This window comes from Vigna radiata, chromosome 7 (assembly GCF_000741045.1).
Source record: "Vigna radiata var. radiata cultivar VC1973A chromosome 7, Vradiata_ver6, whole genome shotgun sequence".
NCBI lineage: Eukaryota > Viridiplantae > Streptophyta > Magnoliopsida > Fabales > Fabaceae > Vigna > Vigna radiata.
Window position 1 is genome coordinate 3,681,164 of NC_028357.1, and position 27,232 is coordinate 3,708,395.

Genomic DNA, 27,232 nt, shown 5'->3' on the forward strand with positions numbered 1-27,232 from the left:
AAATGCAATCCCTAATTCTAATTATTTTTCAAATTAGAATTTCAAAATCACTAAACGGACTCCACATGGGCTGACAAATGCCACATCACCACACTGTTTGGCACTGTTGGAACTGTTTGGCACTGTTGGAAGGTCTTTCGTTACCAATTTAAACGCCGTCTGTGAAAAAGACCAAATTGAACAAAATTATCAAACTTTAGGACTAAATTGAACAAAAAAAAAAGGGGGACCAAATCGAATATTGACAACCAAAATAGGAACCATTAATGCTATTAAGCCTATTAAATAATATCTTAATATATAAATGGGAGAACAATTTAAAACATAATATGCTACGTAATTTTTAATTCATTTAGTGATTGGTTTTTTTTTTTTTATTAATGTGGATAAGAGATAACCGTATTTTTCATTTTTAATATTTAGAATTTTATTTAAGTAGTATAAATCTTAAATTGTATATAGTATTAATATTTTAGAACACTTCTATTAAAAAAGTCAGAAATACAAAATAATAAGTTTAAGTACCGAATCTTATTAGGTTTTACGTTGAAATACATTCACATTATATAGAATTTAAGGTTCTATATGAATAAAAACTATTTTTAACTATAAAAGTATTTATTAGTATTTTTTTATTAGGATAGATTAAGAATATTATTGTTGGTATAAAAAATTTAATATCTTTTTTCAACTTAAAATCTTAATTTCAATATTTGTTAAATTTTTTATATCACTGAATTTTCTTATTTCTAATAATCTTGAAATAAATATTAGCATATAAATGTGAAATGTGAATTTGGTTCGAAGACGGAAGCCATTGGCGGCTTGAAAGTTTAAGTTTTTGAAGTTGTACTGTGTATTCAACGGCTGCCAACAATTTTCCATTTTCACATTCTATTATTCACATGTATACAACCTTTGTTCAACTTCAAAATAATTTGAGAGGAATTATGTGTATAATAAATGGAGACTTCATATGCTTATTAATTAATATTCAAAATTACATAAGCCAAACTATAATATATAAATAGAGATATAAATTTTATCTTATAATTTCATCAATTTTATGGAATTAAATTTAAAACTCATTTTTTAATAATTAATCTTTCAGTTTGACTAATTAAATTTATTTAAGTGTATATATAATAAAATAAATAATTTTATACTAATTAAAAAACTAAATAGTCTAATTTTATTTTATTAATTTCTGTTAAAATACTTTTTAAATTATTTTCTAAGAACCTATTTTTAATTAAAAACCATTAACAAAAGAAAAATCGTGTTTTAAATAAAATATTATTTATTAAATATGAAAAAGTTAATTGTATTTGTCGTTTTCTTTATTATCTCGTGGATTTTCTTTTCTCATATAAATATTTTCTTTCTCCTAACGTGCATACGGGCCCAACGCGTCAGAAATTTAATTGGCACGTTTATTTGACACAGTATAAAAAAAAATAGTTATAAATATGAAAATTTTGTATTTTTTAAGAAAAAAGAAAATAAAAAATAAGAAAAAATAAAATCAAATGAATATAAAAAAGTTGAGTATGTCAAAATATATTTTCTTTTTTTGTAATTACATTCTTAGTAAATCAATAAATTTACTAACGTGTAAATATGTTACTAATGGATTGGATTTCATAATGAATTTAAAGGTTTATAACACAATTAATAATTAATAATGTTTTTGAGAATGGTAAATATATCTTATATAATATACAGAACCACATGCAGTGCATGTTTAAAGAAGCAAAATAAAAGATTAATTATGCATTTAGTTTTATAATTGGAAAAAACATTTTTGTAATCTTACATTAATTAATTGTACATTTAATTTGTAATGTGAAATCTAAAAGTATGAATCCAGTGTTTCCTTCTATTCTTTATTGTTGAAACGCGGTTGTTCTAGTTACGTAATTACTATGTCTAAGCTTCCCTCACTCTGACGTTCATGAATGTATTATTAACTCATGATTAAGGTGTTTTTGTTGAACAAGGATGGGACAACAACCTTATGTTTTTAAACACATGGTTTTACAGGTCAACTTTGTATTTCACATTTGAACATTTTTAAAGATACATGTTTTTCATTGCTTGTAGGAATCTTATTATATGAGCATAGGTTGTTTGAAGATTTGCCATAATGGGGTTTCTCAACCTATTTCTTGTAGCTTCCTTTCCGGTTATCAAAGTGTTACTCATTACTGCACTTGGACTGTTTCTTGCACTGGATGGCGTATCGATATTGGGAAATGATGCAAGGAAGATAGTGAATCAGGTTACAACTACAGATTATTCAATGCCCGAAGAAAAAAAAAAATACTTTTACTTTGTAACTTTTTCATCGTGCTGTTTGCTGAAAACGATGTTCTTTCTGTGACAGCTTGGGTTTTATGTGTTTTTTCCGTCGCTGGTGGGTAGCAATCTGGCCAAATCGATTACCTTTGAGAGTGTTGTTAAGTTGTGAGTATTGATTTTTAACCTCAGTTTGCTTTGTTAATTCAACAACAATATTGTGACATTTTTTGTTGTCATTTAGGTGGTTCATGCCCGTGAATATTCTTGCCACATTCATATTAGGGTCGGCCTTGGGATGGATTTTGATAAAAATTACAAGGCCTCCCAAATACATGGAAGGTCTAATCTTGGGTTGTTGTTCAGCTGGTATGAACTCCTATTTATGACTGATGATAATCATATGCTTGATGTACCCAAAAGTTCGATTTAGCACTTGTGGTCTCTTGCTGCCTGCATTACATTTGCAATGTATTATTTTTGTTATGCATTGTATGGCTGAGCTCATTTTTTAGGTTCATATGAACAGGAAATCTAGGGAACTTTCCTATGATCATTGTTCCGGCTATATGTAAAGAGAAAGACAGTCCTTTTGGAGAACCCGATCTCTGCTATCAATATGGAATGACTTATGCTGTACTTTCTATGGCGGTATGCAAAATGTTAATTTTGAAGTTGCATGTTCTGAATAAAATTAATGATTTGGTACTATTACTTTTTAAAATCTCTCTCTTAATGCAGACACTTAGTTTTCTGAGTGTACCATAGCAGCTCTCTAAAAATAGTTTTGGTTGTAATTGATGGTGTTAATCTTTTTGGATTGGGTAACTTTAGATTGGAGCCGTTTTTCTATGGGGATATGTTTACAACATAATGCGGATTTGTTCAAGTAGAATCCAGAAAGAAGACACTACAAGCAACGACATATTGAAGGCTTCAAGGGAGATATCAGAGTCAGACCCCAATAATCTTTCAGAAACACTTATTCCTACAGAAGACACCATGGATGATAAATATACTATACTGCTTTCTGATGAAGAACCAGAGAAGAAAGTATGGCTTCTTACTAACTTTCCTTTTTTAAAAGCTATTATTTACTGATTGTAATAAGTCAAGAAGAAAGGAACGGCTTCTGTATAACCAACATACTATTTTAAATACCCCTTTCAATTGTTAGTGTATTTAGAAATATAATAACTTGTAATTTAGGAATGTTCAATTAAACTATTTAGAATTTGAATTCCTCTGCAGAATGCTATATCCCACCAAACGTTTTACTGTATATCAGTGTACAATTCCACCAACTATTGAATTTTACTATATAAATGTCTTTACTTTTACAGATCTCAAGATTGATTCTCTTATTTGGGCAAGAGAATTTGCTAAATTTACTGTCAATAAATCATGCATATATCACTGAGTACAAAATGTTCAGTTTTATTAAGTCACATAATCTTCTGTTATTCTTCCTTTGCCTTATTAAAATAAATGAAGTAACAATAATGTATTTGTTTTAAGCAGGTTTCATTCCCAAGCAAAATTAAGCACCATTTGAGGGTGATCTCAAGCAACTTAAACTTGAAGTCCGTCTTTGCACCATCAACCATCGGAGCTGTATGATACATTATTCATTTCCTTGGAAATAATTTGTTTTCTTGTTTTCCCTGTTTATAAATCGCTGTTTTGTTTCTTTTTTTGACAGATTGTTGGCTTTTTCATCGGTGTAACCCCCCAAATTCGTAATTTCACCATAGGCAATGATGCTCCTCTTCGTGTGGTCGAAGACTCTGCTACCATGTTGGGGTATGCATCTCAAAACTTACTTTTCAGTTACAGAAGATAGTGAAATTAAAAATACTGACTTTAACTGCAAAATTCTTGTTATTGTTTGAGATGATAGCAACCCACTTTGTATCATACATGTGTATGAAACTGTCAAAGTTGGTCATTTTTTTTGACAGGGGTTTGTTTCTTTAATAGCATTAATTATGTTTGGTGCAAGGAAAAGGAGGTTAACTAAAAAAATAGCAGAAAGTGGAATGATTTTTCAAGCTGTTTGGTAGAAGATAAATGAAAGAAAGATAAGTAGAATCATATAAGTGATTCTCATAAATAAATTTAATAAAAAATAAAATACTATTTTAAAGTAAGGACAATTTGGAAAATATACATACTTGTAAAATAAAAGAAACATCTGAGTCTCACTTCTGTGTCCCGTTACATGCATGCAGTGACGCAGCCATCCCTACTATGACTCTGATAATGGGTGGAAACCTACTTAAAGGTGAAACTTTATACTTTGTTAACTCTGGTTTTTGAAATGAAATAGTTCCTTTTTGTTCTTTCTTTGATGATATGGTTAAAGAAAAGAGTTTTGGAAAATGGGACAGGTTTGAAAGGATCAAGCACTCCAGTGTGGAGCATTGTGGGGATTGTAGTTGTGAGATATATTTTGCTCCCTGTTTTGGGTATAGGAGTTGTGAAAGCAGCTATACATTTGAGTCTGGTGCCTTCAGATTCTTTGTATCAGTTTGTGCTTCTGCTTCAATATGCACTTCCACCAGCCATGAATATAGGTACCTACCACTGTTGTTTCATCTGGTTTTATATTAAAAATTTGTGGTATTAGTAAACCTAATTCTGTGAGCATTTAATTTGGCAGGCACCATTGCTCAGTTGTTCGGATCTGGTGAAAGTGAATGTTCTGTAATCATGTTATGGACGTATGGGTTTGCTTCAATTGCAGTTACCCTTTGGTCAACTTACTTTATGTTCATAGTCTCTTGATTTTGTATTACTTAATTCATATTAATGGAAAACATGCATTGGTTTTTTGTTATTTAATTAAAATAACATTATTATAATAAAAATCATTGTAAACTCAACTTGCAAATCATATAGAGATATTCTCTGAATTTTACAACCTTTTTTTCCAAGTTGACTTTTTCTAAAGATTTTCCTTGATATTAGCCCAACCTCCTTAAAAAAAATACATTCATCCCACTCTTCAAACATATTTTCATATATCATTTTAAAATGAGTTTTTGATCATTTAGCACTAAAGTTTCTCCCTTCGTATTTATCGTATTTTAGATCTACATAGACTTTCAAAGTCAAATATTTTAACTCTTCAAATTTCACAGAAATTCTCTCATCTAGTCAGATCTTATCACTGGAACAATAAGACATAATATGAAAACATCATAAATTAAAATAACTATTTATAATAAAATTTAGTTAGAAAATAAACAAAAAATTTCTACAATAAAATTGTAAATGTTATTTATATTTATTTTTATAATTATAATAGTAATAGGAATAATAATAATAATAATATTGATTTTATTATTATAAAAAAATACAAACACGTGTATTTTCAGTAATATTAATATAAAATAAACTCATCAAATCAATCAAAAATCTGATTTTGATTTTCGTAATTTTTCAGTCACTTCTCCTTCATCTAAATAATTCAACTTTCCACCATTTTTATTTTCTTTCCTCCTCTCCAGTTTCTCAACCTCCAATACAAAGCCTCAAACCCATATAGATGATAATTCTTTCTATCAAATTTCCTAGAGTTGAATGTAAGGGGTCGCAGCACCTACCACCCACAATGCTTTCAGCTTGTGATTTTGTTTTCTCTAGTTAATCAAATTCAAACTCAGGACAATCCAACTTTATTTGAAGCGTAACAAAGTCATAAAATAAGAAAAATTATGTTTTATGAATGTTCTAACTTAGTGTAAATAAGACCGACTGTGGTTTTGATTGATTAATTATTGCGGAAGAAATTGTTTTAGTACAAAGAACCTATTCTTAAAAGATATATAATTCACTGAAAATGGAATGTATAGTCGCGGAGCACTTAGTTAAGCATGCCTATAATCTATCAATTCACACCCTCATAACCTATTCTGAACCAAATCGTATATGTATCTCTTCTATGAAAATTTGATAATTGGAAGTAAATTATTTCAAATGAAAAACAAATAACAAATTGTATGAAGTATTTTTTTTTTAATTAGATTACCAATCTGCTAATATTTTCAATTTAAATATATTAAACGTAACATTATATTGAAAAAAAAAATGCAAATCCATAACATGAATTGAATTTGCTAAAAACATATTTAAGACTATTTTTAAAAATAATATTTGAATTTTAAAGTGCAAAATAAGCTAAATTTTGTAGAAGTTATTGTCATAATCTCAATTCAACTTTTATGATATCCTCACCCATACAACACAGTGAACTTTTTTCTTTTCAATAATATTTTACTACCTAAACAATGTAGACTCTTCCAAAAATAGCAAGGTCTTCGCTTGTCAAGGTTTGGGTGAAGCCAGATGGAGGTTGTCACCACATACAGAAGAAGTGACCATTGCCAGATTGCTCATAAATACCAAGAATTTGATAGTAACTGAGTTTAACAACAAGCAGCAGCAGGATGAAAGATTATGTGATTTTTCCACTGTTTCAAAACAGACCCAAAATTTGAAGAATTGATTTTGGTCTGTAGAACTGATTGGGTCTTCCAGATGTTGAGCCAATTCAAGAAGATTTGGGTATCATCAAGATGCCTCCCTACTCGTTCAGTTTCCATGAGCAACATCCACAAGATTTGGGACGTATCCGTTCAATCTTAACAGAGTAGTCAATCCCTTCAATGTTCGATATATACTCTCTGTCTCAGGATGTCTCTCATCCAAAGAATAGAATTCCACCACACTATCATTGCACCCAATAACACTACATCCCGGTAATTTCTTGAACCCGGTATCTCTCATTGCAATCTTCAACCGGGCAACATCCTCCCATCTTCCAAGATCCTTGTATATGTTCGAAAGCATGACAAAGTTTGCAGGGTTGTTGGGTTCAAGTTCAATGAGTTGCTCAAGCGCCACTTCTGCTATTTCCACATTCTTGTACATCCGACAAGCCCCAAGCAGTGCTGCCCATATAACCGCATCCGGTTTCATTGGCATCTTCCTTACGAAATCCACAGCCTGATCCATAAGACCAGCTCTTCCCAACAAATCCACCATACAACCATAATGCTCAATCTGAGGCACAATTGAGTAAATATCAACCATCGATTGGAAATGCAGAAACCCATCTCTCACTAACCCCATATGCGTACATGCAGACAAAATCCCAACAAACGTAACACCATCTGGCTTCTCTCCCGCGCTCTTCATCTGCTCAAACAAACTTAAAGCATCAGCTGCATGACCGTGGATGGCAAGGCCATTAATTATGGTGTTCCAAGTTATTATATCCTTCACATCCAACCAATTAAACACATCAAGTGCTTTCTCTATAACCCCACATTTTGCATACATGTCAATCAAAGCATTTCCAACAAACAAGTTGCCCTTATACCCAATACTCTCTGCATAAACATGCACCCACTTACCCATCTCAAGGTCTCCCAATCTGGAACACGCGGACAGTACTGCCACAACTGTGTAATCATTGGGAATGACCACAACATCACCACCTTCCCCTTCTTGTTTTGGTAACATCAACATCCCTTTAAAAGACTCCAAAGCTTCGTTAAAGAGCCCATTCCGAACGTACCCTCCAATTAACCCGTTCCAAGAATAAACATTTCTCTTAGGCATTTCATCAAACAGCTTCTCAAACGATTTCACCTCACCGTTACAGGCGTAACCGTTCAAGATGGTGTTCCACGACATCACATCGCGGTTCGGCATTTTATCAAACAGCGCTCTCGCAGCTACCATATCCCCCAATTCGATGTACCCAGAAACGACTACGTTCCATAGCACCACGTCGCGCTCCGGCGCCAGGTCAAAAAGACGCCTTGCGGAAGCCATGTCACGGCACGCCACGTGAGCAGCAATGATCGCAGTCCAAGCGAAGACATTCTTCTCGCGCATTTCGCCAAACACCTTGTAGGCATCCCCGATGGAAAGCTCCCCTCTCGCCGAGTACATGTGAATCAACGCGGTTCCCACAAACGCGTTCGACTTAAAACCGCGTTTCACCACCACGCAGTGAACCTGCTCTCCTTCTCTAACCGCGTTCGCCTGAGCACACGACTTCATCACCATTGGGAAAGTGAAGCAGTTCGGCGAAGCGCCGGTGCGATGCATTTGCGCGAACAAAACAACGACTTCAAAGGGACACTCCAATAGGGCAAAGCCTCGGAACATGGCGTTCCAAGTGGCGCCGTTTGGTTGCGCCGTTGTGTTGAACACTCTTCCGGCGTGACCCATTCTACCGAGACGTGCGCACGCCGTGATGAAACTAGGGGTGACGTAATCATTGCCCTGGAGTCCATGGGTGACTATTTGGGCTTGAATCTGGTGCAGCTGCGTGCACCTTTCGCATGACCTTAACAGGGATATCAGCTTCTCCTCCACAACTCTCTGTAGTCTCTTGGGAGAATCGTTCACCACTAACTTCCCTATTTTTGTTTGCATTTATAGCCGTGGATTGAAAACACATATCAACGGCTTGTGTATGATGTTGGTATGGGTAGAACCCGGACAGTGTTTCACTTGGATCCACCCGACCCGAAAGTCGGATATCTGAATGTCGTGTCAGAAGACGGAAGTTTGTATCTTGAAGGACAAACTAATCCTCTTTTCTGCAACATTAATGGATTAGAGATCAAATTTTTGTCTGTCCCTTTTTTTCTTGCATTATTGTTATCGGTAACAAATGTACCTGTCCAAGTACTCCTTAACAAACAATAATATAAACATGTGATGATTTTCGACACTCATATTCAAAGAACTCTACTGCATTGGTATCCTAATATTTATTGCAGACCCAACTTCCGAGCAGTTATGCATAACATCTACTGGTTGAAAGAAGATCAAAGAGAATTACGAACTCTTAAAGAATTTATCCAGGACTTATATATTGAATCATATAGATAGTTAAGATGAAACTCCACCTTTGGTAGAATTCATTCATCTATAATAAAATGTTGCAAAACAAGCATAGGTATGATCAGTTAAGAATCATGAATAAGTATAGATAAATAGAATAAATGTATATAACATTTCTTATGAACAGTTATGAATTTCATACGCATTAAAGAAATAAGGTTGATTTAAAATTAGTGAAACATGATATTTGAGTAAATCATTGGGATTAATCATTTGAGTTACTTGTATGATTTAAAATGTTTTCAAAAATACCTTTTAAATTCATTAACTCTACTACTAAGGATAATTTTTCTTATATTTTTACTTAAATAAAGAAATTTTGTTCAACCAAAAATAGAATATAATTCAGATTTTACTCTCAGTCTTACTTTCACTCAAACGAAAATAAAGCAAAAAATACATATATTTTTGCTGAAACAAAGGATTTTTCGCTTAAGTGAAATTAATATTACAATTCAATTTAGTTTTTGTCCACTTTTCATTAAGCGAACATATTTTTGCTGAAGCTAAAAAAAAATCTTTTCTTTTTATATCCTTTAAACTCATTATATGTGAATGCGAATGTTTTTATAAATGAAAATCGAATATCAATTCCTATATATGATTGATTAATGGTTGAAGTTAAATGAGTTATATTATATAGCAATATTTACTGCAATTTATTGAATTTGCATGTTATATGAAAATGATTGTCAAGATTTATGAAAATTATGTGATATTGTGTCAAATGTAAGTGATGATATTTGAATTATTGTTTGAGTTGTGTATTAATTATTAACACTTATATTATAATAAATATCACATTGCTTTATTAATAATTTAAGTCACATAGGCTAAAATTTTAAGTAGTGAGAAACATATAAAGAAATTCTTACACATCGCGAAATATGTAAACGTGTGACCTAAGTTGAAATGAACTTACCTTAATCATCTATTATTGGATTCGTTTATAAAACAGATATTGAATATTACTCTTTATTAAGATGTACTTAATAAAAAAGTAGATTAATATTTTGTTTGTTGAATATCTTTATAAATTCATGTGTAACCTATGTACTTATTGTATGTTAGATTTTGAATGAAAGTGATTTATTATTAAATATTATTTCAATGACTTATCTTTATACATGTCGTAAAATGCAAAGAGAATATTTGAAAAATAATAAACATTTATGTTTTGTTTTATTTTAACTATCTTGTATAAATATTTGGATATGTCGGTATTTTTGTGTAATTTAAGTTGTATTATTTATTATTGTAAGCTTTGTACATATTTTTGACGGATTTATAATATAGTTAGTGTAATTTGTAGATGTTACCTTTATGAGGTTGGAACCTAAAAATCAATAGAATATAGATTTTGAAATGGATAAGACATGAAGAAGGAAAATTACAGAAAAGATAGAAACACAAATTTTAAAAGGAAAAAGGATATATATTATGTGGAAGAAGGGAGTTACAAGTTATTTATGATAATTTAGAGAAAAATGAAAAAAAAAACATATAATTGAAAAAAAAAATAACTCACGTATTTATTTAAGTGAATTGCGAAAACTGGTAAAAAGAAATTTCAAAGAAAAAAAATTAAACTAAGAAACTGATGAACTTATAAAGATTAACGTTTGATTTTCTTTTTAATAATTAGATCTTTTATCGTTTATTGATCATTAATAAATAATATTTTTTTAATACTTAATATTTGTTAAGAAAGATTTTTTTGCAAATATTTTTCCAGTGATCTTGTCTTCCAATTATTTTAAATCGATGTCTAGTTTTACATCCCACTCAAATGAGTTGTGCTAGGAAAAGTATTTACTTTTTGTGATAACAGTTCTTAAAAATTATATTTGAGATTGATCTTAAGATGTTGAAAGTACAATTAGTCAAATTAAATCCATTGTCTTTTAAATATTCAATGAAAATTTATTTTAGTTTTTATAACGGTTTTATTATGTCAATTTATTCCCCATAATTCCTATTACATATATAGTAATGGCAGTGTGCAATATTAGTTTTTGTAATATTTTTAAAAAATAAACAATAACTCTGATTTATTTGTCATGAACAAAATTTGTACACTGAGACATTATAAAAATGCAATGTAAAGACTCTTCACACCGAAGATCATTAAAACTTTTGGTAAATTTTTTCAAACATAAGAAGAAGAGGATTGAAAATAAAAAATATTGAAAAGTTTAATAGTCTTACTAATAAAATGGAAATGGAAAATACAAAAAGAAAATAAAAATTGTGAAAAAAAATATTAGAAATAAAATATGGATTTTAATAGAGAATATTTGAGAGAATAAATGAAATTTTACTTTGTGACGGATTACCAACTGTATGTCATCAAATTGTAAATAAAAAAGAAATTAGTTAAATAATTTGTCTACAGTATCATCTTATCATTGGTATAATGATGATTGAGTTTTGTAATAAAGTAGTACAAGGTGATGTATAATTTATTTTTCAAAAATAATTTAAATACAATAATATATAATGAAACAAAAAATATAATTATATTATTTAATGGTTGATTATTCTTGGATACTGAGTTAATTGTTTGAGATACTTGTAGTGATTAGAGAAATAGACATGATTCCTTAAAAATAAGACTTCTTGAAGTAATTCCCTTCATAATTGGGGGTTAGGATATGCCATAGGTATTGTATAAATTGCAACCTCAAATGATGTCATGTAATTCCAACTACTGATATAGTTAACTAGAATAATATTCAAGCCAGATGCAAACATCTCCATTCTACAAGAGGATTTTGTATAATTAAATCAAATTTATTTCCAAAGGTTTTAAATTAATCATTTATTATAAATATATCTGATATAAATTTTATTATAAATATATCTGATATAAATTGTTCTGACTTATAATTGGGAATTAAATTTATAATTTACAATATGACTTCTCACCACTCACTTCTGAAACAGCAGAGATAACTGTTTAAAAAAAAAAACAGTATTATTTTACCTCATTCCATTAATTATGAACCTCTAACACCACTCCATCTTCAAAACTCCAAAATACAGGCTATCCTAAGAGATAAGTGTAATTAGCCCATGAAAATAGAGGTCCAAATTACAACCTTATCAAACGATTTTCAACTCAAGGTCTGGATATCCAGCTCGAGCTTTGTGTCGTTCAAATAGACCTTGAAGTGCTTCAACAAACTGGCTATGTATTTTGGCAACCTAAAACAAAGTTAAAACCAGATGGACTTTTATTATTCCAATATTACTTTACTGTATTGGAAGCTTATTAACAAGATCAACAAGATCAAAACGCAGACTTGTATAACAAGAAGACGATAGAAGCTACTGGATGCCAGAATATACCTCCTCAGGAGTTGGCTCGGGATTTTTCTCGAGTTCAATTGGTCTACCCACCACCACATGCAGTGGATGTTTAAAGGGTATTGGAGATCTGAATAAGAGAAAATATAACCCGTGTAAAACATTAGCGCCAGATATCAACTGACTAGTTGACCAGTCAAATGATTGCTGTCCAAAAAACAATGATGCCATTCGACATAAAAAGTGCTAAAAGCTAACGGTAAAATGCATGCATCCTGCGATCGAGTCCACCTTTTCCCAGTCACATTCTCATAAGATATTTTAAGCTGAACCAAACAAAACTGACCTTCCATATTATTTACCAAAATTGGGTTTTTTTCTATTGTTCCATCTTGTCGAATTTGATTCATTGAACAACCTCAAGTTTGAATTAAGAAAAATTAGCTTCATTCATCATGCAACCCCCCCTCCCCCTACTATTGAAACTGTTGTAACAACTTCAAGTTTGAATTAAGAAAATTAGTTTCATTCATCATGCAAAATCCCTTTCACTAGTGAAACTGAAAAATAGATGTAAAGGATATCACTGGCAGGTGGCAAGTTGACATTTAAACGAAAAACATACCCGAAAACTCCCCAAAAATATATTGGGGTGAACTTGACAGCCCTCGAAAAATTCAGAAATAGCTTCCCACCTGGTTTCCACCACTTATAGACATTTGACTATAGCAAAATTACACCAAAAGGGAAGGGATAGTTTATTTGAATGAACAGAAAAATCAGAAACATAAAGTAGCAACATTAGCATATAAGGAAATAATACACAGCGACATTTTAATTTTTAACAGTTTTGTGCAGTTAATGTGAAAGTCAGCAAAAGCTGCAAGATTTTTCCTTAAGAATAGACATGGGCAGGAAATATATACCTGCCCAAAGCAGAAAACTGGAACCAGGGGTTTGCCCTTCTCCATTGCTATGCGCACAAATCCTCTCCTTGCTTTAAGAAAGACAATCTAGAAAGCAAATGATTCTTAGTATTGTTAACTTGCTTGAATACAAATTATATAAAGGAGTTTCATATTGCAAACCCATTTTATTTGAAACCTTTTTCGGACTATCTTTATAAATAGTAGAAACATCCTTTATTTAAAAAACAATGACAATATATAGCACCAAATTATGAAACAAATATGATGTACTGAGTATATTCTTGCAAATATTTTTAGGCATTTTGAGATTGTACAATGATTCAATTACAAAAGCAACCATACAAAATGATAAGGTGTTTGATTGGTAGATTGTAATCAGTGGGCCCATTGCTAAAATCAAATTGAAATGACTTCACAGCCAATGTCAGAATTCAAACAAACAGGACTATGATCACACCAATTTCATGAGACATATTAAATAAAAGATTTCTTTATTTTACATTCTTTATTACGACCATCGCAGTGTGCAAACGGGTATGACTTTACTGCTACTGATAACAGTATCTTGGCTCATTATTGTACATTTATAAAATAGCCTAATGGCATTGCTGCTCAATATTTCTAACTACTATTTTTTTGTTGCTCATTGTATTTCTATACAAGTCTAGTGCTTCACATTAAAAGCTTTATCAACCTTGTTCCTTAGCGTAGGGAGAATATGCATAATCCCCAATAATATAATCTCTCATATTTTACATTACTCAAATCTCAAGAATCAGGTACACCTTAAGAGTGTTACTGGCAAATCATATTGCCATAGCTGTCATATTGCCATAGCTGAAACATTTCAGTTAGTGATCTCAAAATTAGATCTATAACATATATAAAATGAATCGAGAGGATGTAATTTTCCCACCTCTCCATCAAAATTAGACATGAAATATCAGACGGGGAAGAAACTAAAGTGCTAGTTAAGACTATCAAACATGCACCATTCAAATTGCAATGCAGCCCAAGTGCTTGCATAGCAAGAGAAAATGCCTGTACCGACATATTACTCCAATTTGACGTCAGTTATAATATTATATCTAAAAGAATAAACGTTTTCAGTTACCAAAAAAGGATAAAAATATAAAAAAAATATATATACTAAAGAAGAAGAGAGAAAAATAATGTACCTCAGAACCATGCTCCATGAGAAATGTTTCTTGAACTCCACCAGGTATTAAGATACAACTGTAGCCAGCATCCAACAGAGAGGTAAACCTTTTCCTTGTCGCTGGAGCCAGACCCAACCAAGTCCATATGTGTCTCAAGAAAGGTGTGTAAAAAACCTATTTATCAAGTGTGATAAGAAAATTTTTAAATTATATCCTCAATAACCTTCTTACAAAACAGGGTCTACAAAAATCTTACCGCATTGCTAGCAAGAACTTTTATTTTGGGAAGAGGCATAAAACCTGTGTTGTCAGCTAATGCAACAACTCCAATTGGAAAAACTGAATGTGGTTCATAGCCAAAAACTGCATGAAGAGGCATGTTGTTGTAAATATTGATGAACTACTAATAATAAAACACAGATAAATTAGAAATCATCACCATAGAGAGATATGCTAGGTTAAAACTTGCAATCAAGTTTCAGATCTAAATAAATCGGTTCATTCAGGACACTTCGTCTTATTTATGCAACGTTCATTCTCTAAATGAATAATTATTTCATTTAGAAATGAATACTTGCATAAATCTGTTTAGAACCATAACAGCAATATCACGTGGCCTATACACACCTCAAACTAGCTAGTTCATTTTCTTGGTACAAAGGGGAAGAAAAAAGATAAAGAACAGAAAGCAACAAAGCTAGCTATAAGAAGCTTGATCCCCTAAGCAAGAATCAAAAGCTTTCAGGTGGTGGAATAAAAAACTCAGCCTTCTTCTGATGAGCTCTCATACCAGCAAGGGTATGGGCGACACCGAAAGTAGATACTTCTAATTGCAATTTCTAAATTAGAACATATTATTTATGTCAAACCTTAATTAATCATATTCATATTTATCTACACAGTAATTGAGTTTGCAAATTAGGATACTCAAACACTAACACGATAACTAGGTGTGAAGATAACATTGATTGAGTATATGCAACTATAAAGTTTTAATTGAAAAAAAAATATATATTAGAGTCCCAAAAGTAAAAAATACAAAAGACTTCAATACATGTTGTTTTGAGCAATTAGAAACGTTTAGTAAGATGTATTGAGTATCAATAATAAGTTTTTATTTAATTTAATACTGCGTAACAGCCTTCAAGAAATCAAAACGCAAAAACAGTTAGCGAGCACTTAAGACTTCCAATACTACCACCCAATCTAGAATGGTCTCCTACAACCATTTTAGGTTATAACTTACCCTTTTCCGGCAATGGTCGCCTACCATTATGAATGAAGCAACCAAGCAAAGGGTAAGGCAATCTCCTGTCTCAACGTTCCTAAATAAATCTTTCACTTTTCCAATCACCCTTTTTCATTGTATAAAAACCACAGAACAAACTTACCCAAAAAAAGAATCTGTTTCAAAGATCTAACCAATTATAGACCAAAAAACAGAACTATACATAAATATGTGTGTCTGCATATATAAGTCAAAAGGTTGTTCCCCACTTATAATAGAACACTATGAGTGATATGATTACAGAACTAGGACGTAACTCAATCTCAAAAGTTGGCTCGTGAGGTGAAGTTTGTCCACTACATATACTATTTTGGTAGTGTCAGTATCACTATCACTGGTAAACAATCTCCATTAGAAGGCAACAAAATTGAAAGTGAGAACAAAGATGCACTTTCATCAAAGAAAAATATTCAGAAGTCAAACTTGAGTGAAGAGTAAGGGGCAAACCATAAGCACGATTGGGATGAAAGGCCTTCATATCTTCCACATGAAGAATGACGGGAAAGTAACTGCAAACGTGCTTGCATATGTACCTGAAACGCACCCAATTTTTTTTTCTGAAAAAAGATACATTTTATTCGACCAGAAAAGCAAGGGATTCAAACCCAGTGTAACAAGAAGAAAAGAAAATACAAAAGTTTATACTAACTTAATCACCGCTTTTGATATAAAATTTTCATGCTATAAACAGAAAGAAGCACCTGGATAATTTTCGACCGAATTTGCTATTTTCATCAATAGGAATCAGCATCAACACGAGAAGCAAACCTATAAGCCTGAGATAGCATAACATGAGAGGGGCCTCTTTCTTAACCTCATTCAAGGGAAGAGTAATAGGAGAGAGAAACGAACAAGAGTGCTTGGCTGAGAGAGAGGACGAGAAGCGTGAGGAGAATCAACCCCGCGTTGAGATGAAAGGTTCCGAGCCACAGCGCCAGGGCAAAAATCGTCTTCAAATAGTTGGATGAGGCGTAATTGAACTCCTCGTCCCCCCTGAACACCTTCTCCCCATCCGCCGCCGCTGGGCCGGAGCTCCGCTGTGGTTGGTCATTGACCGCCGTGGCGCGCTGCATGGTCTGATAGGCAATGAGGGAAGGAGGAAGCGCATTCTTATGAAGGAAGGGAGGGACATGGGGTAAATTGGGGAAAGTGTGAGGGGTAAAAATGTCATGTGGGTTGGTCTCGGAGTTTCCATCGACTTCTTGTCTGGTTCGTGCATAATTTGTTGTTATTTTAGTTTTTCAGTTTCGTGAATGCTCATTGATGGCACATGGAAAGGGGTTTCTTGTTCTTCTTCTCTTTTTTTTTCTTTATTTTATTATTGTTATGATTATTTGTGTTTGGACAAAGCTATTTTTGTGTGAAACTAACTTTCATTATGGCAGGAAGATTAACACTGAAAAATATCTCTTTCTTCTTGAAAATATTACTTTTGCAAGAAAGAAAAGAAGGAAATTTTGAGGTTGTGTTTTGTGTTGATGGCAGAAAAATATGATTGTTACTTTTCAGGAAAGAGTGTTAGTTCCATAGTTTCATTTTAAAAAGCAATTGATTCAGCCTATCACAAAAGTCTTTCTTATTCTATTATAGTTAAAAAATTTAGTTTTATTGAATCATTTGAATTATATGTAAGGAAATTAGAAAATATTTAATATTTCTCTTAATGGTTACACTGTTTTAATAATTTAATTGTTAATTTATTTATTTATTTTGTGTAATTCAAAAGTTAACATTATCAATTTGAAGTAAATAATATTTAATTACATGATATTACGTAAAAATAACAAATAATAAAAATAGTAAATATATTAAAAAGTTTATATATCTGTCGTACTTTTAATCAATTAAATACAAATCTTAATTTTCCCTTTTCTTCGTAACCAAACAAAAGTTAGAAAAACAAAAACAAACAAAAGTAAGGTTTAAAAGGTAATCTGAAAAAGTGATAACTTTTCTTTATTTTATCTTTTCAAACTAAATACATTTGTTCATTACTTTTTTATTTTTATTTTTACTATCTTTCACTTGAATAAATCGACCTAAATTTAGACTCATTTAATATCTACTTCTTTTATTTTTCTTCCAATAAAACGATTAGAAATTAGAAATCAAAATGCATAAGAGTTTGATATTAATATATAGTATTTCATGGTATCAAAGGATATATGTGGGTTAACAGCTTATGTAATTACAGATTTCTAACCTTGTATAAAAATAAGCGTCAAAATATGTTTTATAGTTCCTATACTTTTGGAGTGATTTTAGTTTTAGTCATCTTTTAAACTAAGGTATAATTTAGTTCAGAAAATTCTGGTTTTAGTTCTTTTTATCAAATTTTTTAACTTTATTTATTGTTTTAAACGCGTTTGATTATAGCATTTGGATTGTTTATATTATTTGACACATTTTTGTTTCAATGTTAACTGAAGCAATCCAAATGTGTCATAGAGTGTAAACAATCCAAATATTATAATGAAACGTGCTTGAAACAACAAATAAAATTAAAAAAATTTGGTAAAATATACTAAAACCAGAATCTTCTAAAATTGAAAAACTAAATTGTACTTTAATTTGAAAGAGAGACTAAAATAAAAATCCTTCCAGAAGAAGTAAGAAGATATTTAATCCAAAAAATAATTGTACTTTATTAATTAATTATTAAGAGTCTCTAACTGTCACCGAAGTATGATATTCATGGCGATTCAGCATGTGACATGCATCCATATCAATTAAGTCCACTTTTCCTTCTAAAGTAATTTATCTATACCTAACTTCTTTGGTTGCATTGCTTCTTCGTCTCAACTCTATCAGTCACATCGATTTAATTCATTGTATAAATTATATTATAATTTTTCAATATTTTTTATTTTCTTTTCTTTTACTTTTTTTAACCTTTTAAAGTTAATTATCATAATTTTCTTGATAAAATAGAATTAATAATTATATTTTATTGGTCAAGAAAAATTTTATCTTCTTTCAATTTTTAATTTTCATTTTCTTATTTTGGTTGTTAAAGGAAGTTTTTCTTCCTCCAAGTAACATCGTATGTATGCATTTTGATAAAATATTAGATTGATTTATTCTATAATTCATCTAATAGGTAGATATCAAATCAGCAATATAATATATATTTTGATATTTACAAAACTGTCATTATATTTTTAGTAACATCGTTTTTTATATAAATGATATTGTAAGCATTAATAATTCTAATATGTTCAATTTCTATATTCGAAAACATATATTAGAATTTGCCTACCAAATAAACTATGATAAATATTTTCCTGATTAAATCCACTCAACGAATTCACTCTGTTTCTTAATATTATATTGGGTTAAATATGTTTTTCGTCCTCCAACTATTGGTCGTTTTTGTATTTAGTCCCTCTTTCAAAGTATGGTACAATTTAGTCCTTCAACTTTAGAAAATTATGGTTTTAGTCTTTTTTACCAAATTTTTTAAACTTTATAAACTTTATTTGCTGTTTCAAGTACGTTACATTATAGCATTTGAATTGTTTACACATTTTGACACATTTTTGCTTCAATGTTAACTGAGAAACGCGTTTGAAACAGCAAATAAAGTTNAAAAAATTTGGTAAAAANGACTANTACCAGAGTTTTCTAAAGTTGAAGGACTAAATTGTACTATACTTTGAAAGAGGGACTAAACACAAAAACGGCCAATAGTTGGGGGACGAAAAACATATTTAACCCTATTATATTTAATTAAGAAGTAAGTATTAAATTTTTTATTTTTATGATTAATTATATTCACAAACATGTTGTGCTTTGAATAATTATGAATTTGTATTGAATGAATATAATGATTTTATGTTAAATCAATCCAAGTTAAGTATTTGAAATAAAATGCTGACGAACTTGTGATTTGTATGTATTAAGTAATTAAACATTACCTTTATGATGATGATAGTATTAAAGGTGTTAAAAAATCTCATTAATTGTAGATTGTTGTGAACAACAATTTAACTTATTTAAATTACACTATTTAATTTAATAATTTAACTTATCTAAACTCATTATTAAGTAGCAAATTTAATAATTGGACTAGTTCTGTGTTTTCTTGATGAGAGTTACTCTCTATCATCAGAAAGTGTTCGTTGCAGTTTTTTATTTCCATTTTATCTTTTAATAATATTCAAACAGATGAATATGTATTGATTCTTAAAGAGATGTTAATATTTGTAAATGCATATCAAACATTTGTTCAAAGACAAACGAATATCGATATTGGTTCACAGACATAAACATCCATTTAAGAAAATCATTATAGGAAAGAATCACGATGTTAACATTCGTTTAAAAAAAAATGTTTAGGTATTATTAATTTTATCCAACTTGATATTGTTTAGATATTGAGTAGACATATACTTGAATACAAACTTTTAAACAGTAACAAAGGATGCTAACCGTCTCAATCTTAGGACCAGAGCAATAATCAAAAGACTTTCTCACTCTCCAATTCTTCTAAAATGGAAATTACAAGATGATAAAGTTGTTTTAAATGCACACTTCTTTTGTCCAATCTACTTATAAAACGACAGACAATTATAAACTAAAACACTTTACCTGATGTGTTTTGGATTGTTTTTTTATTACATACTCGTTTATCATTTACCAATAATAGAAAAAAAAATTTAATTATTTTAATATCAAGTTTTGGAGAGATTGGAGGAGGTGGAGAAAGCATTTGGTGAGGGTAGAGGGAGTAGCGTCCTTTCTTGATAAACCAGCCCAATGACAGATGAGCTAAAACAAAATGGAGATACCTTGCATCCTTAATTTTTTAAATTAATCCGAATGATTATTTTCTATTTAGAAGATTCAAATGAGAAACATAGTTACTTAGGCCGAAAGAGGTTGGTCTAGTCATAGAATTTTCAATTGAAGATCTGTATATCCAGCTTTAGCTTTATGTCGTTCAAAGAGATCTTGAAGTGCTTCCACGAATTGACCGTGTACTCTGTCAACCTAAAACCAAACATAAATGATGTCAAAAATCATGTTTGAGTTGTCACTCAAAAAGTGTTGCAAACATAACTTGGAAAAAATGTTTACTCAAACATAGTAAAAAAAATAGGTTTAATCATTCTGATAATCCTTATTTTCGGTGACTTTTTTCAATTAAATCCCTTATTTTTTATTTTTCTCAATTAGGTCTCTATTTTTGAAAAATTGAAGCAATTATCGTTAGTTCTATACTAATACTGTTAAAAAGGGTGACACGTGTCAGCTCGTGATTTTTTTGAATTTTTTAAATATATTTTTAATTATTTTTATTTTTATTTTGGTTAAATATATCTTTTGGTCCTCATATTTGTGACAAATTCTTAACTGGGTCCTCATGTTTTTTTTTTTGTCCCAATTAAATCCAAATATTTGTTAATTTGAGACAATAAAACCCTTTTCGTTAACTTTTCACTCACGTCATCTAACTCTGATGACGTGGATCAAACATTAATTAGTCATTTTAAGTGATTCAATTATATGGAAATTTTATTTAAATTAAATAATGACATGGCAAAATTAAAAAACAAATTAGGGATTTGGAGATCAGAGTTCTTCATCATTTCTTCACCCCAATGCTCGGTTATCAAAAACTATTTCTTCCTCTTCCCCCCAAAGTTGAATGCTTGGGTTACTGGGGCGGAAGAAGAAGTTGGAGCTAAAGCACGTGTATGTGTGGCACACAATCGCGGGTTACTAGGGCAGGGTTCGTCTAGGGGTGAAGGAGCGACGTGCTGGCGGTTCAGGGTTTGGGACTTGTGAACCCTAAGAAGGTATTCACGTTTTATGACGAGTTGCACAGTTATCTGGCGTCTGCGGGTGTAGACGGCGTTAAGGTGGATGTGCAGTGCATTTTGGAGACTCTGGGTGCGGGTCTTGGGGAAAGAGTGGAACTGACCAGACAGTACCATCAGGCACTGGACGCTTCAATTTCTAGAAACTTCCCTGACAACGGGTGCATCGCCTGCATGAGCCACAATACGGACGCGCTCTACTACTCCAAACAGACGGCGATGGTGAGGGCTTCGGATGACTTCTACCCGCGTGATCCGGTGTCGCACACTATCCACATTGCGTCAGTGGCGTACAATAGCGTCTTCCTCGGGGAGATCATGTTACCAGAATCAAATCCAAAAAAAAGAACCCTTCTTCTTCCTCTGTTTTCTGGTTTAGACTATTTTCACATCTGGAGAGTATTGTTTTTCCTTTTTTATTCTCTTTGGTCTGGCTTAGTTCTCGCAGGGAGGCGGGGGCTAGGTTCGGTGGCTCAGGCGCGACGCCTCTTCTTGGTTGTGGGTGCCACCGCAACAGCGTCTCAACAACATGAATATCTCTGAACGTGGGTCTGCTCGTAGTGGTGGGGATCATGAAAACTTGCCCTTTCAAAGCAAATTGCGACGGTGACTGTGAGGGGTTGAGTGCGAATCGCGTTACCGATCTTGCAAATTTTGGATTTTCTGAATTGAGAATTTGGGGATTAGTTTTTTTTCTTTTAACTTAGAAATTCTTGGGATTCTTGGTCTTACAGTGGTTTGGGATTTTTTCTGCATTTATGTTTTGATTCACGTTTGAGGTGCGTTTCGTGGTTTATTCCTGATAATTGATGGTAGAATTTTAGGGGTTAGGGTTCGAAGTGAATTTTTATTTTTTTTCTTTTTTTTGATTGGATTCTGGTATTGGGTGTTTCACCCTGCATCTCTCGACTGAGCGAAGGTAGGTGATGAGGGTTGCCGGAATCAAGGCCTTGACGGGATTAGTGGCAATGACAGGAAGAAGAAAGTAAATAACACGTCATATAATTAAATAATATAAGATAATACCACGTCATATAACACTTATTAAAATACTTAATAATAAATTAAATAAAAAATTCCACCTAATATAAGATTTACACAACACCAGCAATTGTAAACGCCGTTAATAAAAACTTAACGGAGAGGGTTTTATTGCGTCAAATTAACAAATATTTGGATTCAATTGGGACAAAAAAAAATACGAGGACCTACTTGAGAATTAAACACAAATATGAGGACCAAGAGACATATTTAACCTTTTATTTTTTATTTTTTTTCTTTTAAAAATATAATTTGCCACGTGTCAAGTTGACATTGTGCCACGTAGCAATGACAGTGTGAGATGGCACTAACAGTGTCACGTGTCATTGTCAAACCACGTGTCATTGCATTTGTTTCAATTTGGTCCCTGTATTTTTATTTTGTTCCAATTTGGTCCTTGTATTTTTATTTTGTCTCAATTTAGTCCTAATTTTTTTAAAAATTTAAAAAAAAATTGTTCCTTCCCAAATAAACTACGGTATGTACATTTTCCAAATTTTTGTCTTTAAATTTGTTTCTGTTAAGCAAATTATTAGTAATGATGTATTTCAAATCGAAATATTTAATTCTATAAACTTTTTATGAATTGTTGAGGAAGTATTGAGACTATACTTATGTAGATTACCTTCACAAAAATATTTATTATTGAAATGTTAACTTTTATAGGTTACTCATTCATATTATTTAGGTTAAATGATTTCTTTACTACTATATAAATAAAAATGTGTCATATGTTAGTTTGTAATTTTTTTATTTTTCTAATAAAAAATTAATTTGTATAAATTTCTTTATAAAGATTTATATACAAATAAATTTTTGTTTGAACTTGGAGAAAAACAAAATTGTTTAGTTTTTTAAAAAAATAGGACTAAATTAAGACAAAATAAGAATACAGGGACCAAATTGAGATAAAGTAAAAATATAGGGACCAAATTAAGACAAAGTAAGAATATAGGGACCAAATTAAGACAAATTTAATGACACGTGGTCTGATAGTGACACGTGGCATTATCAGTGCCACCTCACATTATCATTGCCACGTGGCTCAATGTTAACTTGACACGTGACCATTTTTTTTAAAATAAATAAAAAAATGAAAAATAAAAATAAAAATAATTAAAAATATATTTAAAAAATTCAAAAAAATCACGAGCTGACACTTGTCACCCTTTTTAATGGTGTTAGTACATAACTAACGACAGAGACCTAATTGCTTCAATTTTTTAAAAATAAAGATCTAATTGAAAAATAATAAAATAAAAAACCTAATTGAAAAAAATCACCGAAAATAGAAATGATTAAAAAAAATAAAAAATACTCATAATTGGTACGTAGTGTTAACTTTGGAAAACAAGGTCACACAATGTTAATAAATGAATGAAGTGTGTCATGTTAATTAATGTTTTACCTGCTCCATTGTCGGTTCTGGAATTTTCTCTATCTCAATTGGTCTACCCACCACGATGTACAATGGATTTTTGAATGGTATGGGAGATCTGAGAAGACAATGAATGAGTAATAACTAGTTTAAAAATCAATTATTCAATATGAAAAGAGAGAGAGAGAGACGCACCCATAAATTCCCAAATAAAATAATGGCATAATCTTGATAAACCTAGCAAGTTTTTGAATTAACCCTGGAACTTTCCACCACTTGTAGGAGTTTGTCTGCACAGATTGCACCATAGATCTCAGCATCTGAATAAATAGCTTGGATTCAAAATTGATGTAGTTATGAAATACCTGACCAAAGCAGAAAACTGGAACAAGGGGTACTCCCGTCTCCATTGCTACCCGAACAAATCCTCTTCTCTCCTTTAGAAACACGATCTACAAGTATAATTAACCAACCTTTTACATTCATGAGACAAATAATGAAAACAGTAACAAAGACAAGTGTACCTCAGAATGGGGCTCCAAAAAAAGTGCTTCTCGAATTCCACCAGGCACTAAAATGCAACTGTAGCCAGCTTCCAAGGAGGAAATGAAATTTTTCTTTGTGACTGCAGTAAATCCCATCCATGTCCATACGTGTCTCAGAAATGGTATATAGAAAACCTGTTCGTAGAAGAAGTTAGCATTCATCCTTGTTGACTTTTTTCACTTCATAGTCTTAAAAGTAGAAAGAAACCCTTACGGCGCTGCTAGCTAGAAGTTTTGTTTTTGCAAGAGGCATGAGACCTGCGTTTTCAGTAAGAGCAACCTTGCCAAGTGGAAAAGCTGAGTGTGGTTCATAACCAAACACTGCACACATCAAGCCATGCTGTTGTTAGCAATTACTATCAATCGTTTCATCACAAAACAAGATTTTCTATGTCAATATACTTAACTAAATTACGTCAATAACAATTTATTCCAAAAACAGAAGTAAGCCAAATCAATGTCTTTTCATCAATCTTTGGAATTTACGTAATTAGTGTAGGGAATGAATGGTTTGTGTGAGAATTGTTAGCAATTTGGGTTACTTGTATATATATATAAGTAATTATTAAATGTGTTAAGAGCGTTATATTATATTAGCCAATTTCATAAAGTGATCTAATTAAAATAAATATGACTAAGGGTATGTTTGTCATGAAAGGTATATTGTGTAGAGACCAGAAATAAATATAATTTGTTGAAGGGGTCTATTGAAACTAAAGAAATCGTTAGAAGTTTAATTAAGGGGTCATGGTCCCCATCTGAGAGCATAAGATTCATTCTTGTTTCTTTCTCTTTATCCCCATCAGAAGAAAAAATTTAGAGGGAACTAAGGGTGCTCTACAGAGGGAAGACCAGAGACTATTTTCAGGTTGATTAATTATTCCGAATGTCCAATTCAGGTACGCTTCCGTTCTATTATAGAAATATTGGGAACTGTTTTGATTGTAGAATTTAATGCATGTGGTTTATTGCTCTTTATTGTGGATCTCTAAATCATAAATTCTAACAATTGGTATTAGAGCATGTTAATTTAATTTATGATTAAATTGCATAAACCAAATTTGGGAATTGGTAATTGATTATGTAATCAATTTTGTGCATTAATTCTACGGTTTGAAAAGGAAAATTAACATCTAGAATTTCCAATTTGAATGTCTCTGTAACCCTAATTTGGGAAAATTCCCAAATTTGAAACCCTAAGGAGAGTTTCCTTTTCTGGTTTGCCTTCTTCGTTCTCTGGTGCTGTGCGTTTTTTTTTCTCTCTCGCGTTTCCGCTCCATCCATGGCTTCTTTCTTCTGGTTCGCTGCTTCTCTTTTCCTTCTTCATCTTCAACTTGCGGTGGCGAAATGTTGGTGGCAAGGAGGTGAGTTGCTGGCGGTGGGACTTCGCGAGGTTGGTTGCGTTTGGTCGCCATGGTCTGGTTCTCTGTTTCAAACAGCGGCGTTCGCGACAAGTTCTTTGCGGTTCAGCGTCGACGGTGACGGTGGAGAGTCGCGACCTTGATTTGCGTTCAGATCTGCAGAAGCTGTTTCTTGGTAGTGCACCGGTCGTTGCAACAAGGGCACTCTTGCAGATTGAGGTTGGTTTTGGAAGTTACGGGATACTGTCATGGTGGTCTCAGCAAGGACTGTTCGTGGCTGACGGGGACTTGCGACCCTAGTGCAACTGACGACAAGGGTTTCTCTGTGTACTGGGTTGCGGGCTGTGACCCAGGCCCAATTTCGGATAGCCCAATTTCAAATCCATCTTGGACTTTTATTTAATTTTTTTTTAGGCAGGCCCAATCTGGTGCAGATTGCAGATTTAATTTTGGATCATTGAATAAAATTAATAATTATTAAGGAATAAATAAAATTTAAATATTGGTCTTGTTTATAATTTTTTTTGTGAGCTATTGATAATTAAGAAATCACCAAAGTGAGTCCTTTTTTATCTGGAGTAGTTTATAGAAAAATTATGACTGTTTGTGTTTATATATATTCATGCGAGTATTAGTCGGCCCAAAGGAAGATTAATACTTGGCCGGATTGTATACGCACTTGTGATGGTAACATGTGATAATTATAAGGTTTTACGTGTCAATAATAAAATTTATCCAAAGATAGGTTTGTTATTGGACATGTTCTTATTATCAATGTTGATCATTACGCCGAGATACCTCTAGCAGTTAATATTACTGTCCAAAGACTTGATATTGATGGGGCATTGGGTATCTTGAGATGGGATAGACAATTTTTGAATTATATTTATATAATTATTAATTTTCCGGTGTGAGCTTAATTCCTTTGTTTCTCTTATTTTAAATACAGTTTCGATTGCTTCAATATCTGCTAATTTCCTTAAAGACTGGAACAAGAAAATGAAGATAGTCCTCGATCGTATAAGCTTAAGGCGCAGTCTTNGTTTGGTCTGTTCTGAGGTCAATTTAGCTTCAGTACCAATAAACACTTGGTGGTTAGATTCTGGTGCAACTACTAACATCAGTGTTTCAATGAAGGGATGTATAAGCTACCGAAAACCAATTGATTCTGAAA

General features: G+C 31.8%; 4 protein-coding genes across 5 annotated transcripts in view; 1 reads left to right on the forward strand and 3 right to left on the reverse strand.

The window, feature by feature from the left end:
* Window positions 1-2,094: 2,094 nt before the first annotated feature.
* LOC106767916 (protein PIN-LIKES 3) lies at window positions 2,095-5,153 on the forward strand. The gene is made up of 10 exons (XM_014652883.2): window positions 2,095-2,281; window positions 2,387-2,466; window positions 2,543-2,667; window positions 2,828-2,949; window positions 3,133-3,351; window positions 3,820-3,912; window positions 4,001-4,101; window positions 4,530-4,582; window positions 4,689-4,874; window positions 4,961-5,153. The coding sequence occupies exons 1-10, from the start codon at window positions 2,147-2,149 to the stop codon at window positions 5,083-5,085; spliced, it is 1,239 nt and encodes a 412-aa protein (XP_014508369.1). The 5' UTR covers window positions 2,095-2,146; the 3' UTR covers window positions 5,086-5,153.
* A 1,346-nt stretch (window positions 5,154-6,499) lies between these two features.
* Window positions 6,500-8,976, reverse strand: LOC106768624 (pentatricopeptide repeat-containing protein At3g29230-like). The gene has a single exon (XM_014653865.2). The coding sequence runs from the start codon at window positions 8,749-8,751 to the stop codon at window positions 6,895-6,897; it is 1,857 nt and encodes a 618-aa protein (XP_014509351.1). The 5' UTR covers window positions 8,752-8,976; the 3' UTR covers window positions 6,500-6,894.
* A 3,095-nt stretch (window positions 8,977-12,071) lies between these two features.
* Window positions 12,072-17,113, reverse strand: LOC106768625 (diacylglycerol O-acyltransferase 2D-like). 2 transcript variants are annotated; one of them, XM_022782862.1, is made up of 9 exons: window positions 16,764-17,113; window positions 16,613-16,687; window positions 16,359-16,468; window positions 14,880-14,986; window positions 14,642-14,797; window positions 13,461-13,547; window positions 13,160-13,257; window positions 12,577-12,664; window positions 12,072-12,432 (listed from the first exon to the last, which is right to left on the reverse strand). In XM_022782862.1, the coding sequence occupies exons 1-9, from the start codon at window positions 16,982-16,984 to the stop codon at window positions 12,331-12,333; spliced, it is 1,044 nt and encodes a 347-aa protein (XP_022638583.1). In that variant the 5' UTR covers window positions 16,985-17,113; the 3' UTR covers window positions 12,072-12,330. The 2 variants fall into 2 exon arrangements, with proteins under 2 accessions (XP_022638583.1, XP_014509353.1); XM_014653867.2 differs by having other exon boundaries at window positions 16,359-16,444; window positions 16,764-17,108.
* A 3,239-nt stretch (window positions 17,114-20,352) lies between these two features.
* LOC106767159 (diacylglycerol O-acyltransferase 2D) overlaps window positions 20,353-27,232 on the reverse strand; it is a 14,472-nt gene continuing 7,592 nt past the window's right edge. Inside the window, exons 4-9 of the mRNA XM_022782863.1 lie at window positions 24,912-25,018; window positions 24,677-24,832; window positions 24,518-24,604; window positions 24,348-24,442; window positions 24,183-24,270; window positions 20,353-20,903 (exon numbers count right to left, since the gene is read on the reverse strand). Of these exons, the coding sequence (XP_022638584.1) occupies window positions 20,802-20,903; window positions 24,183-24,270; window positions 24,348-24,442; window positions 24,518-24,604; window positions 24,677-24,832; window positions 24,912-25,018 (635 nt within the window). The 3' untranslated portion in view covers window positions 20,353-20,801. The remainder of the gene's footprint in view (window positions 20,904-24,182; window positions 24,271-24,347; window positions 24,443-24,517; window positions 24,605-24,676; window positions 24,833-24,911; window positions 25,019-27,232) is intronic.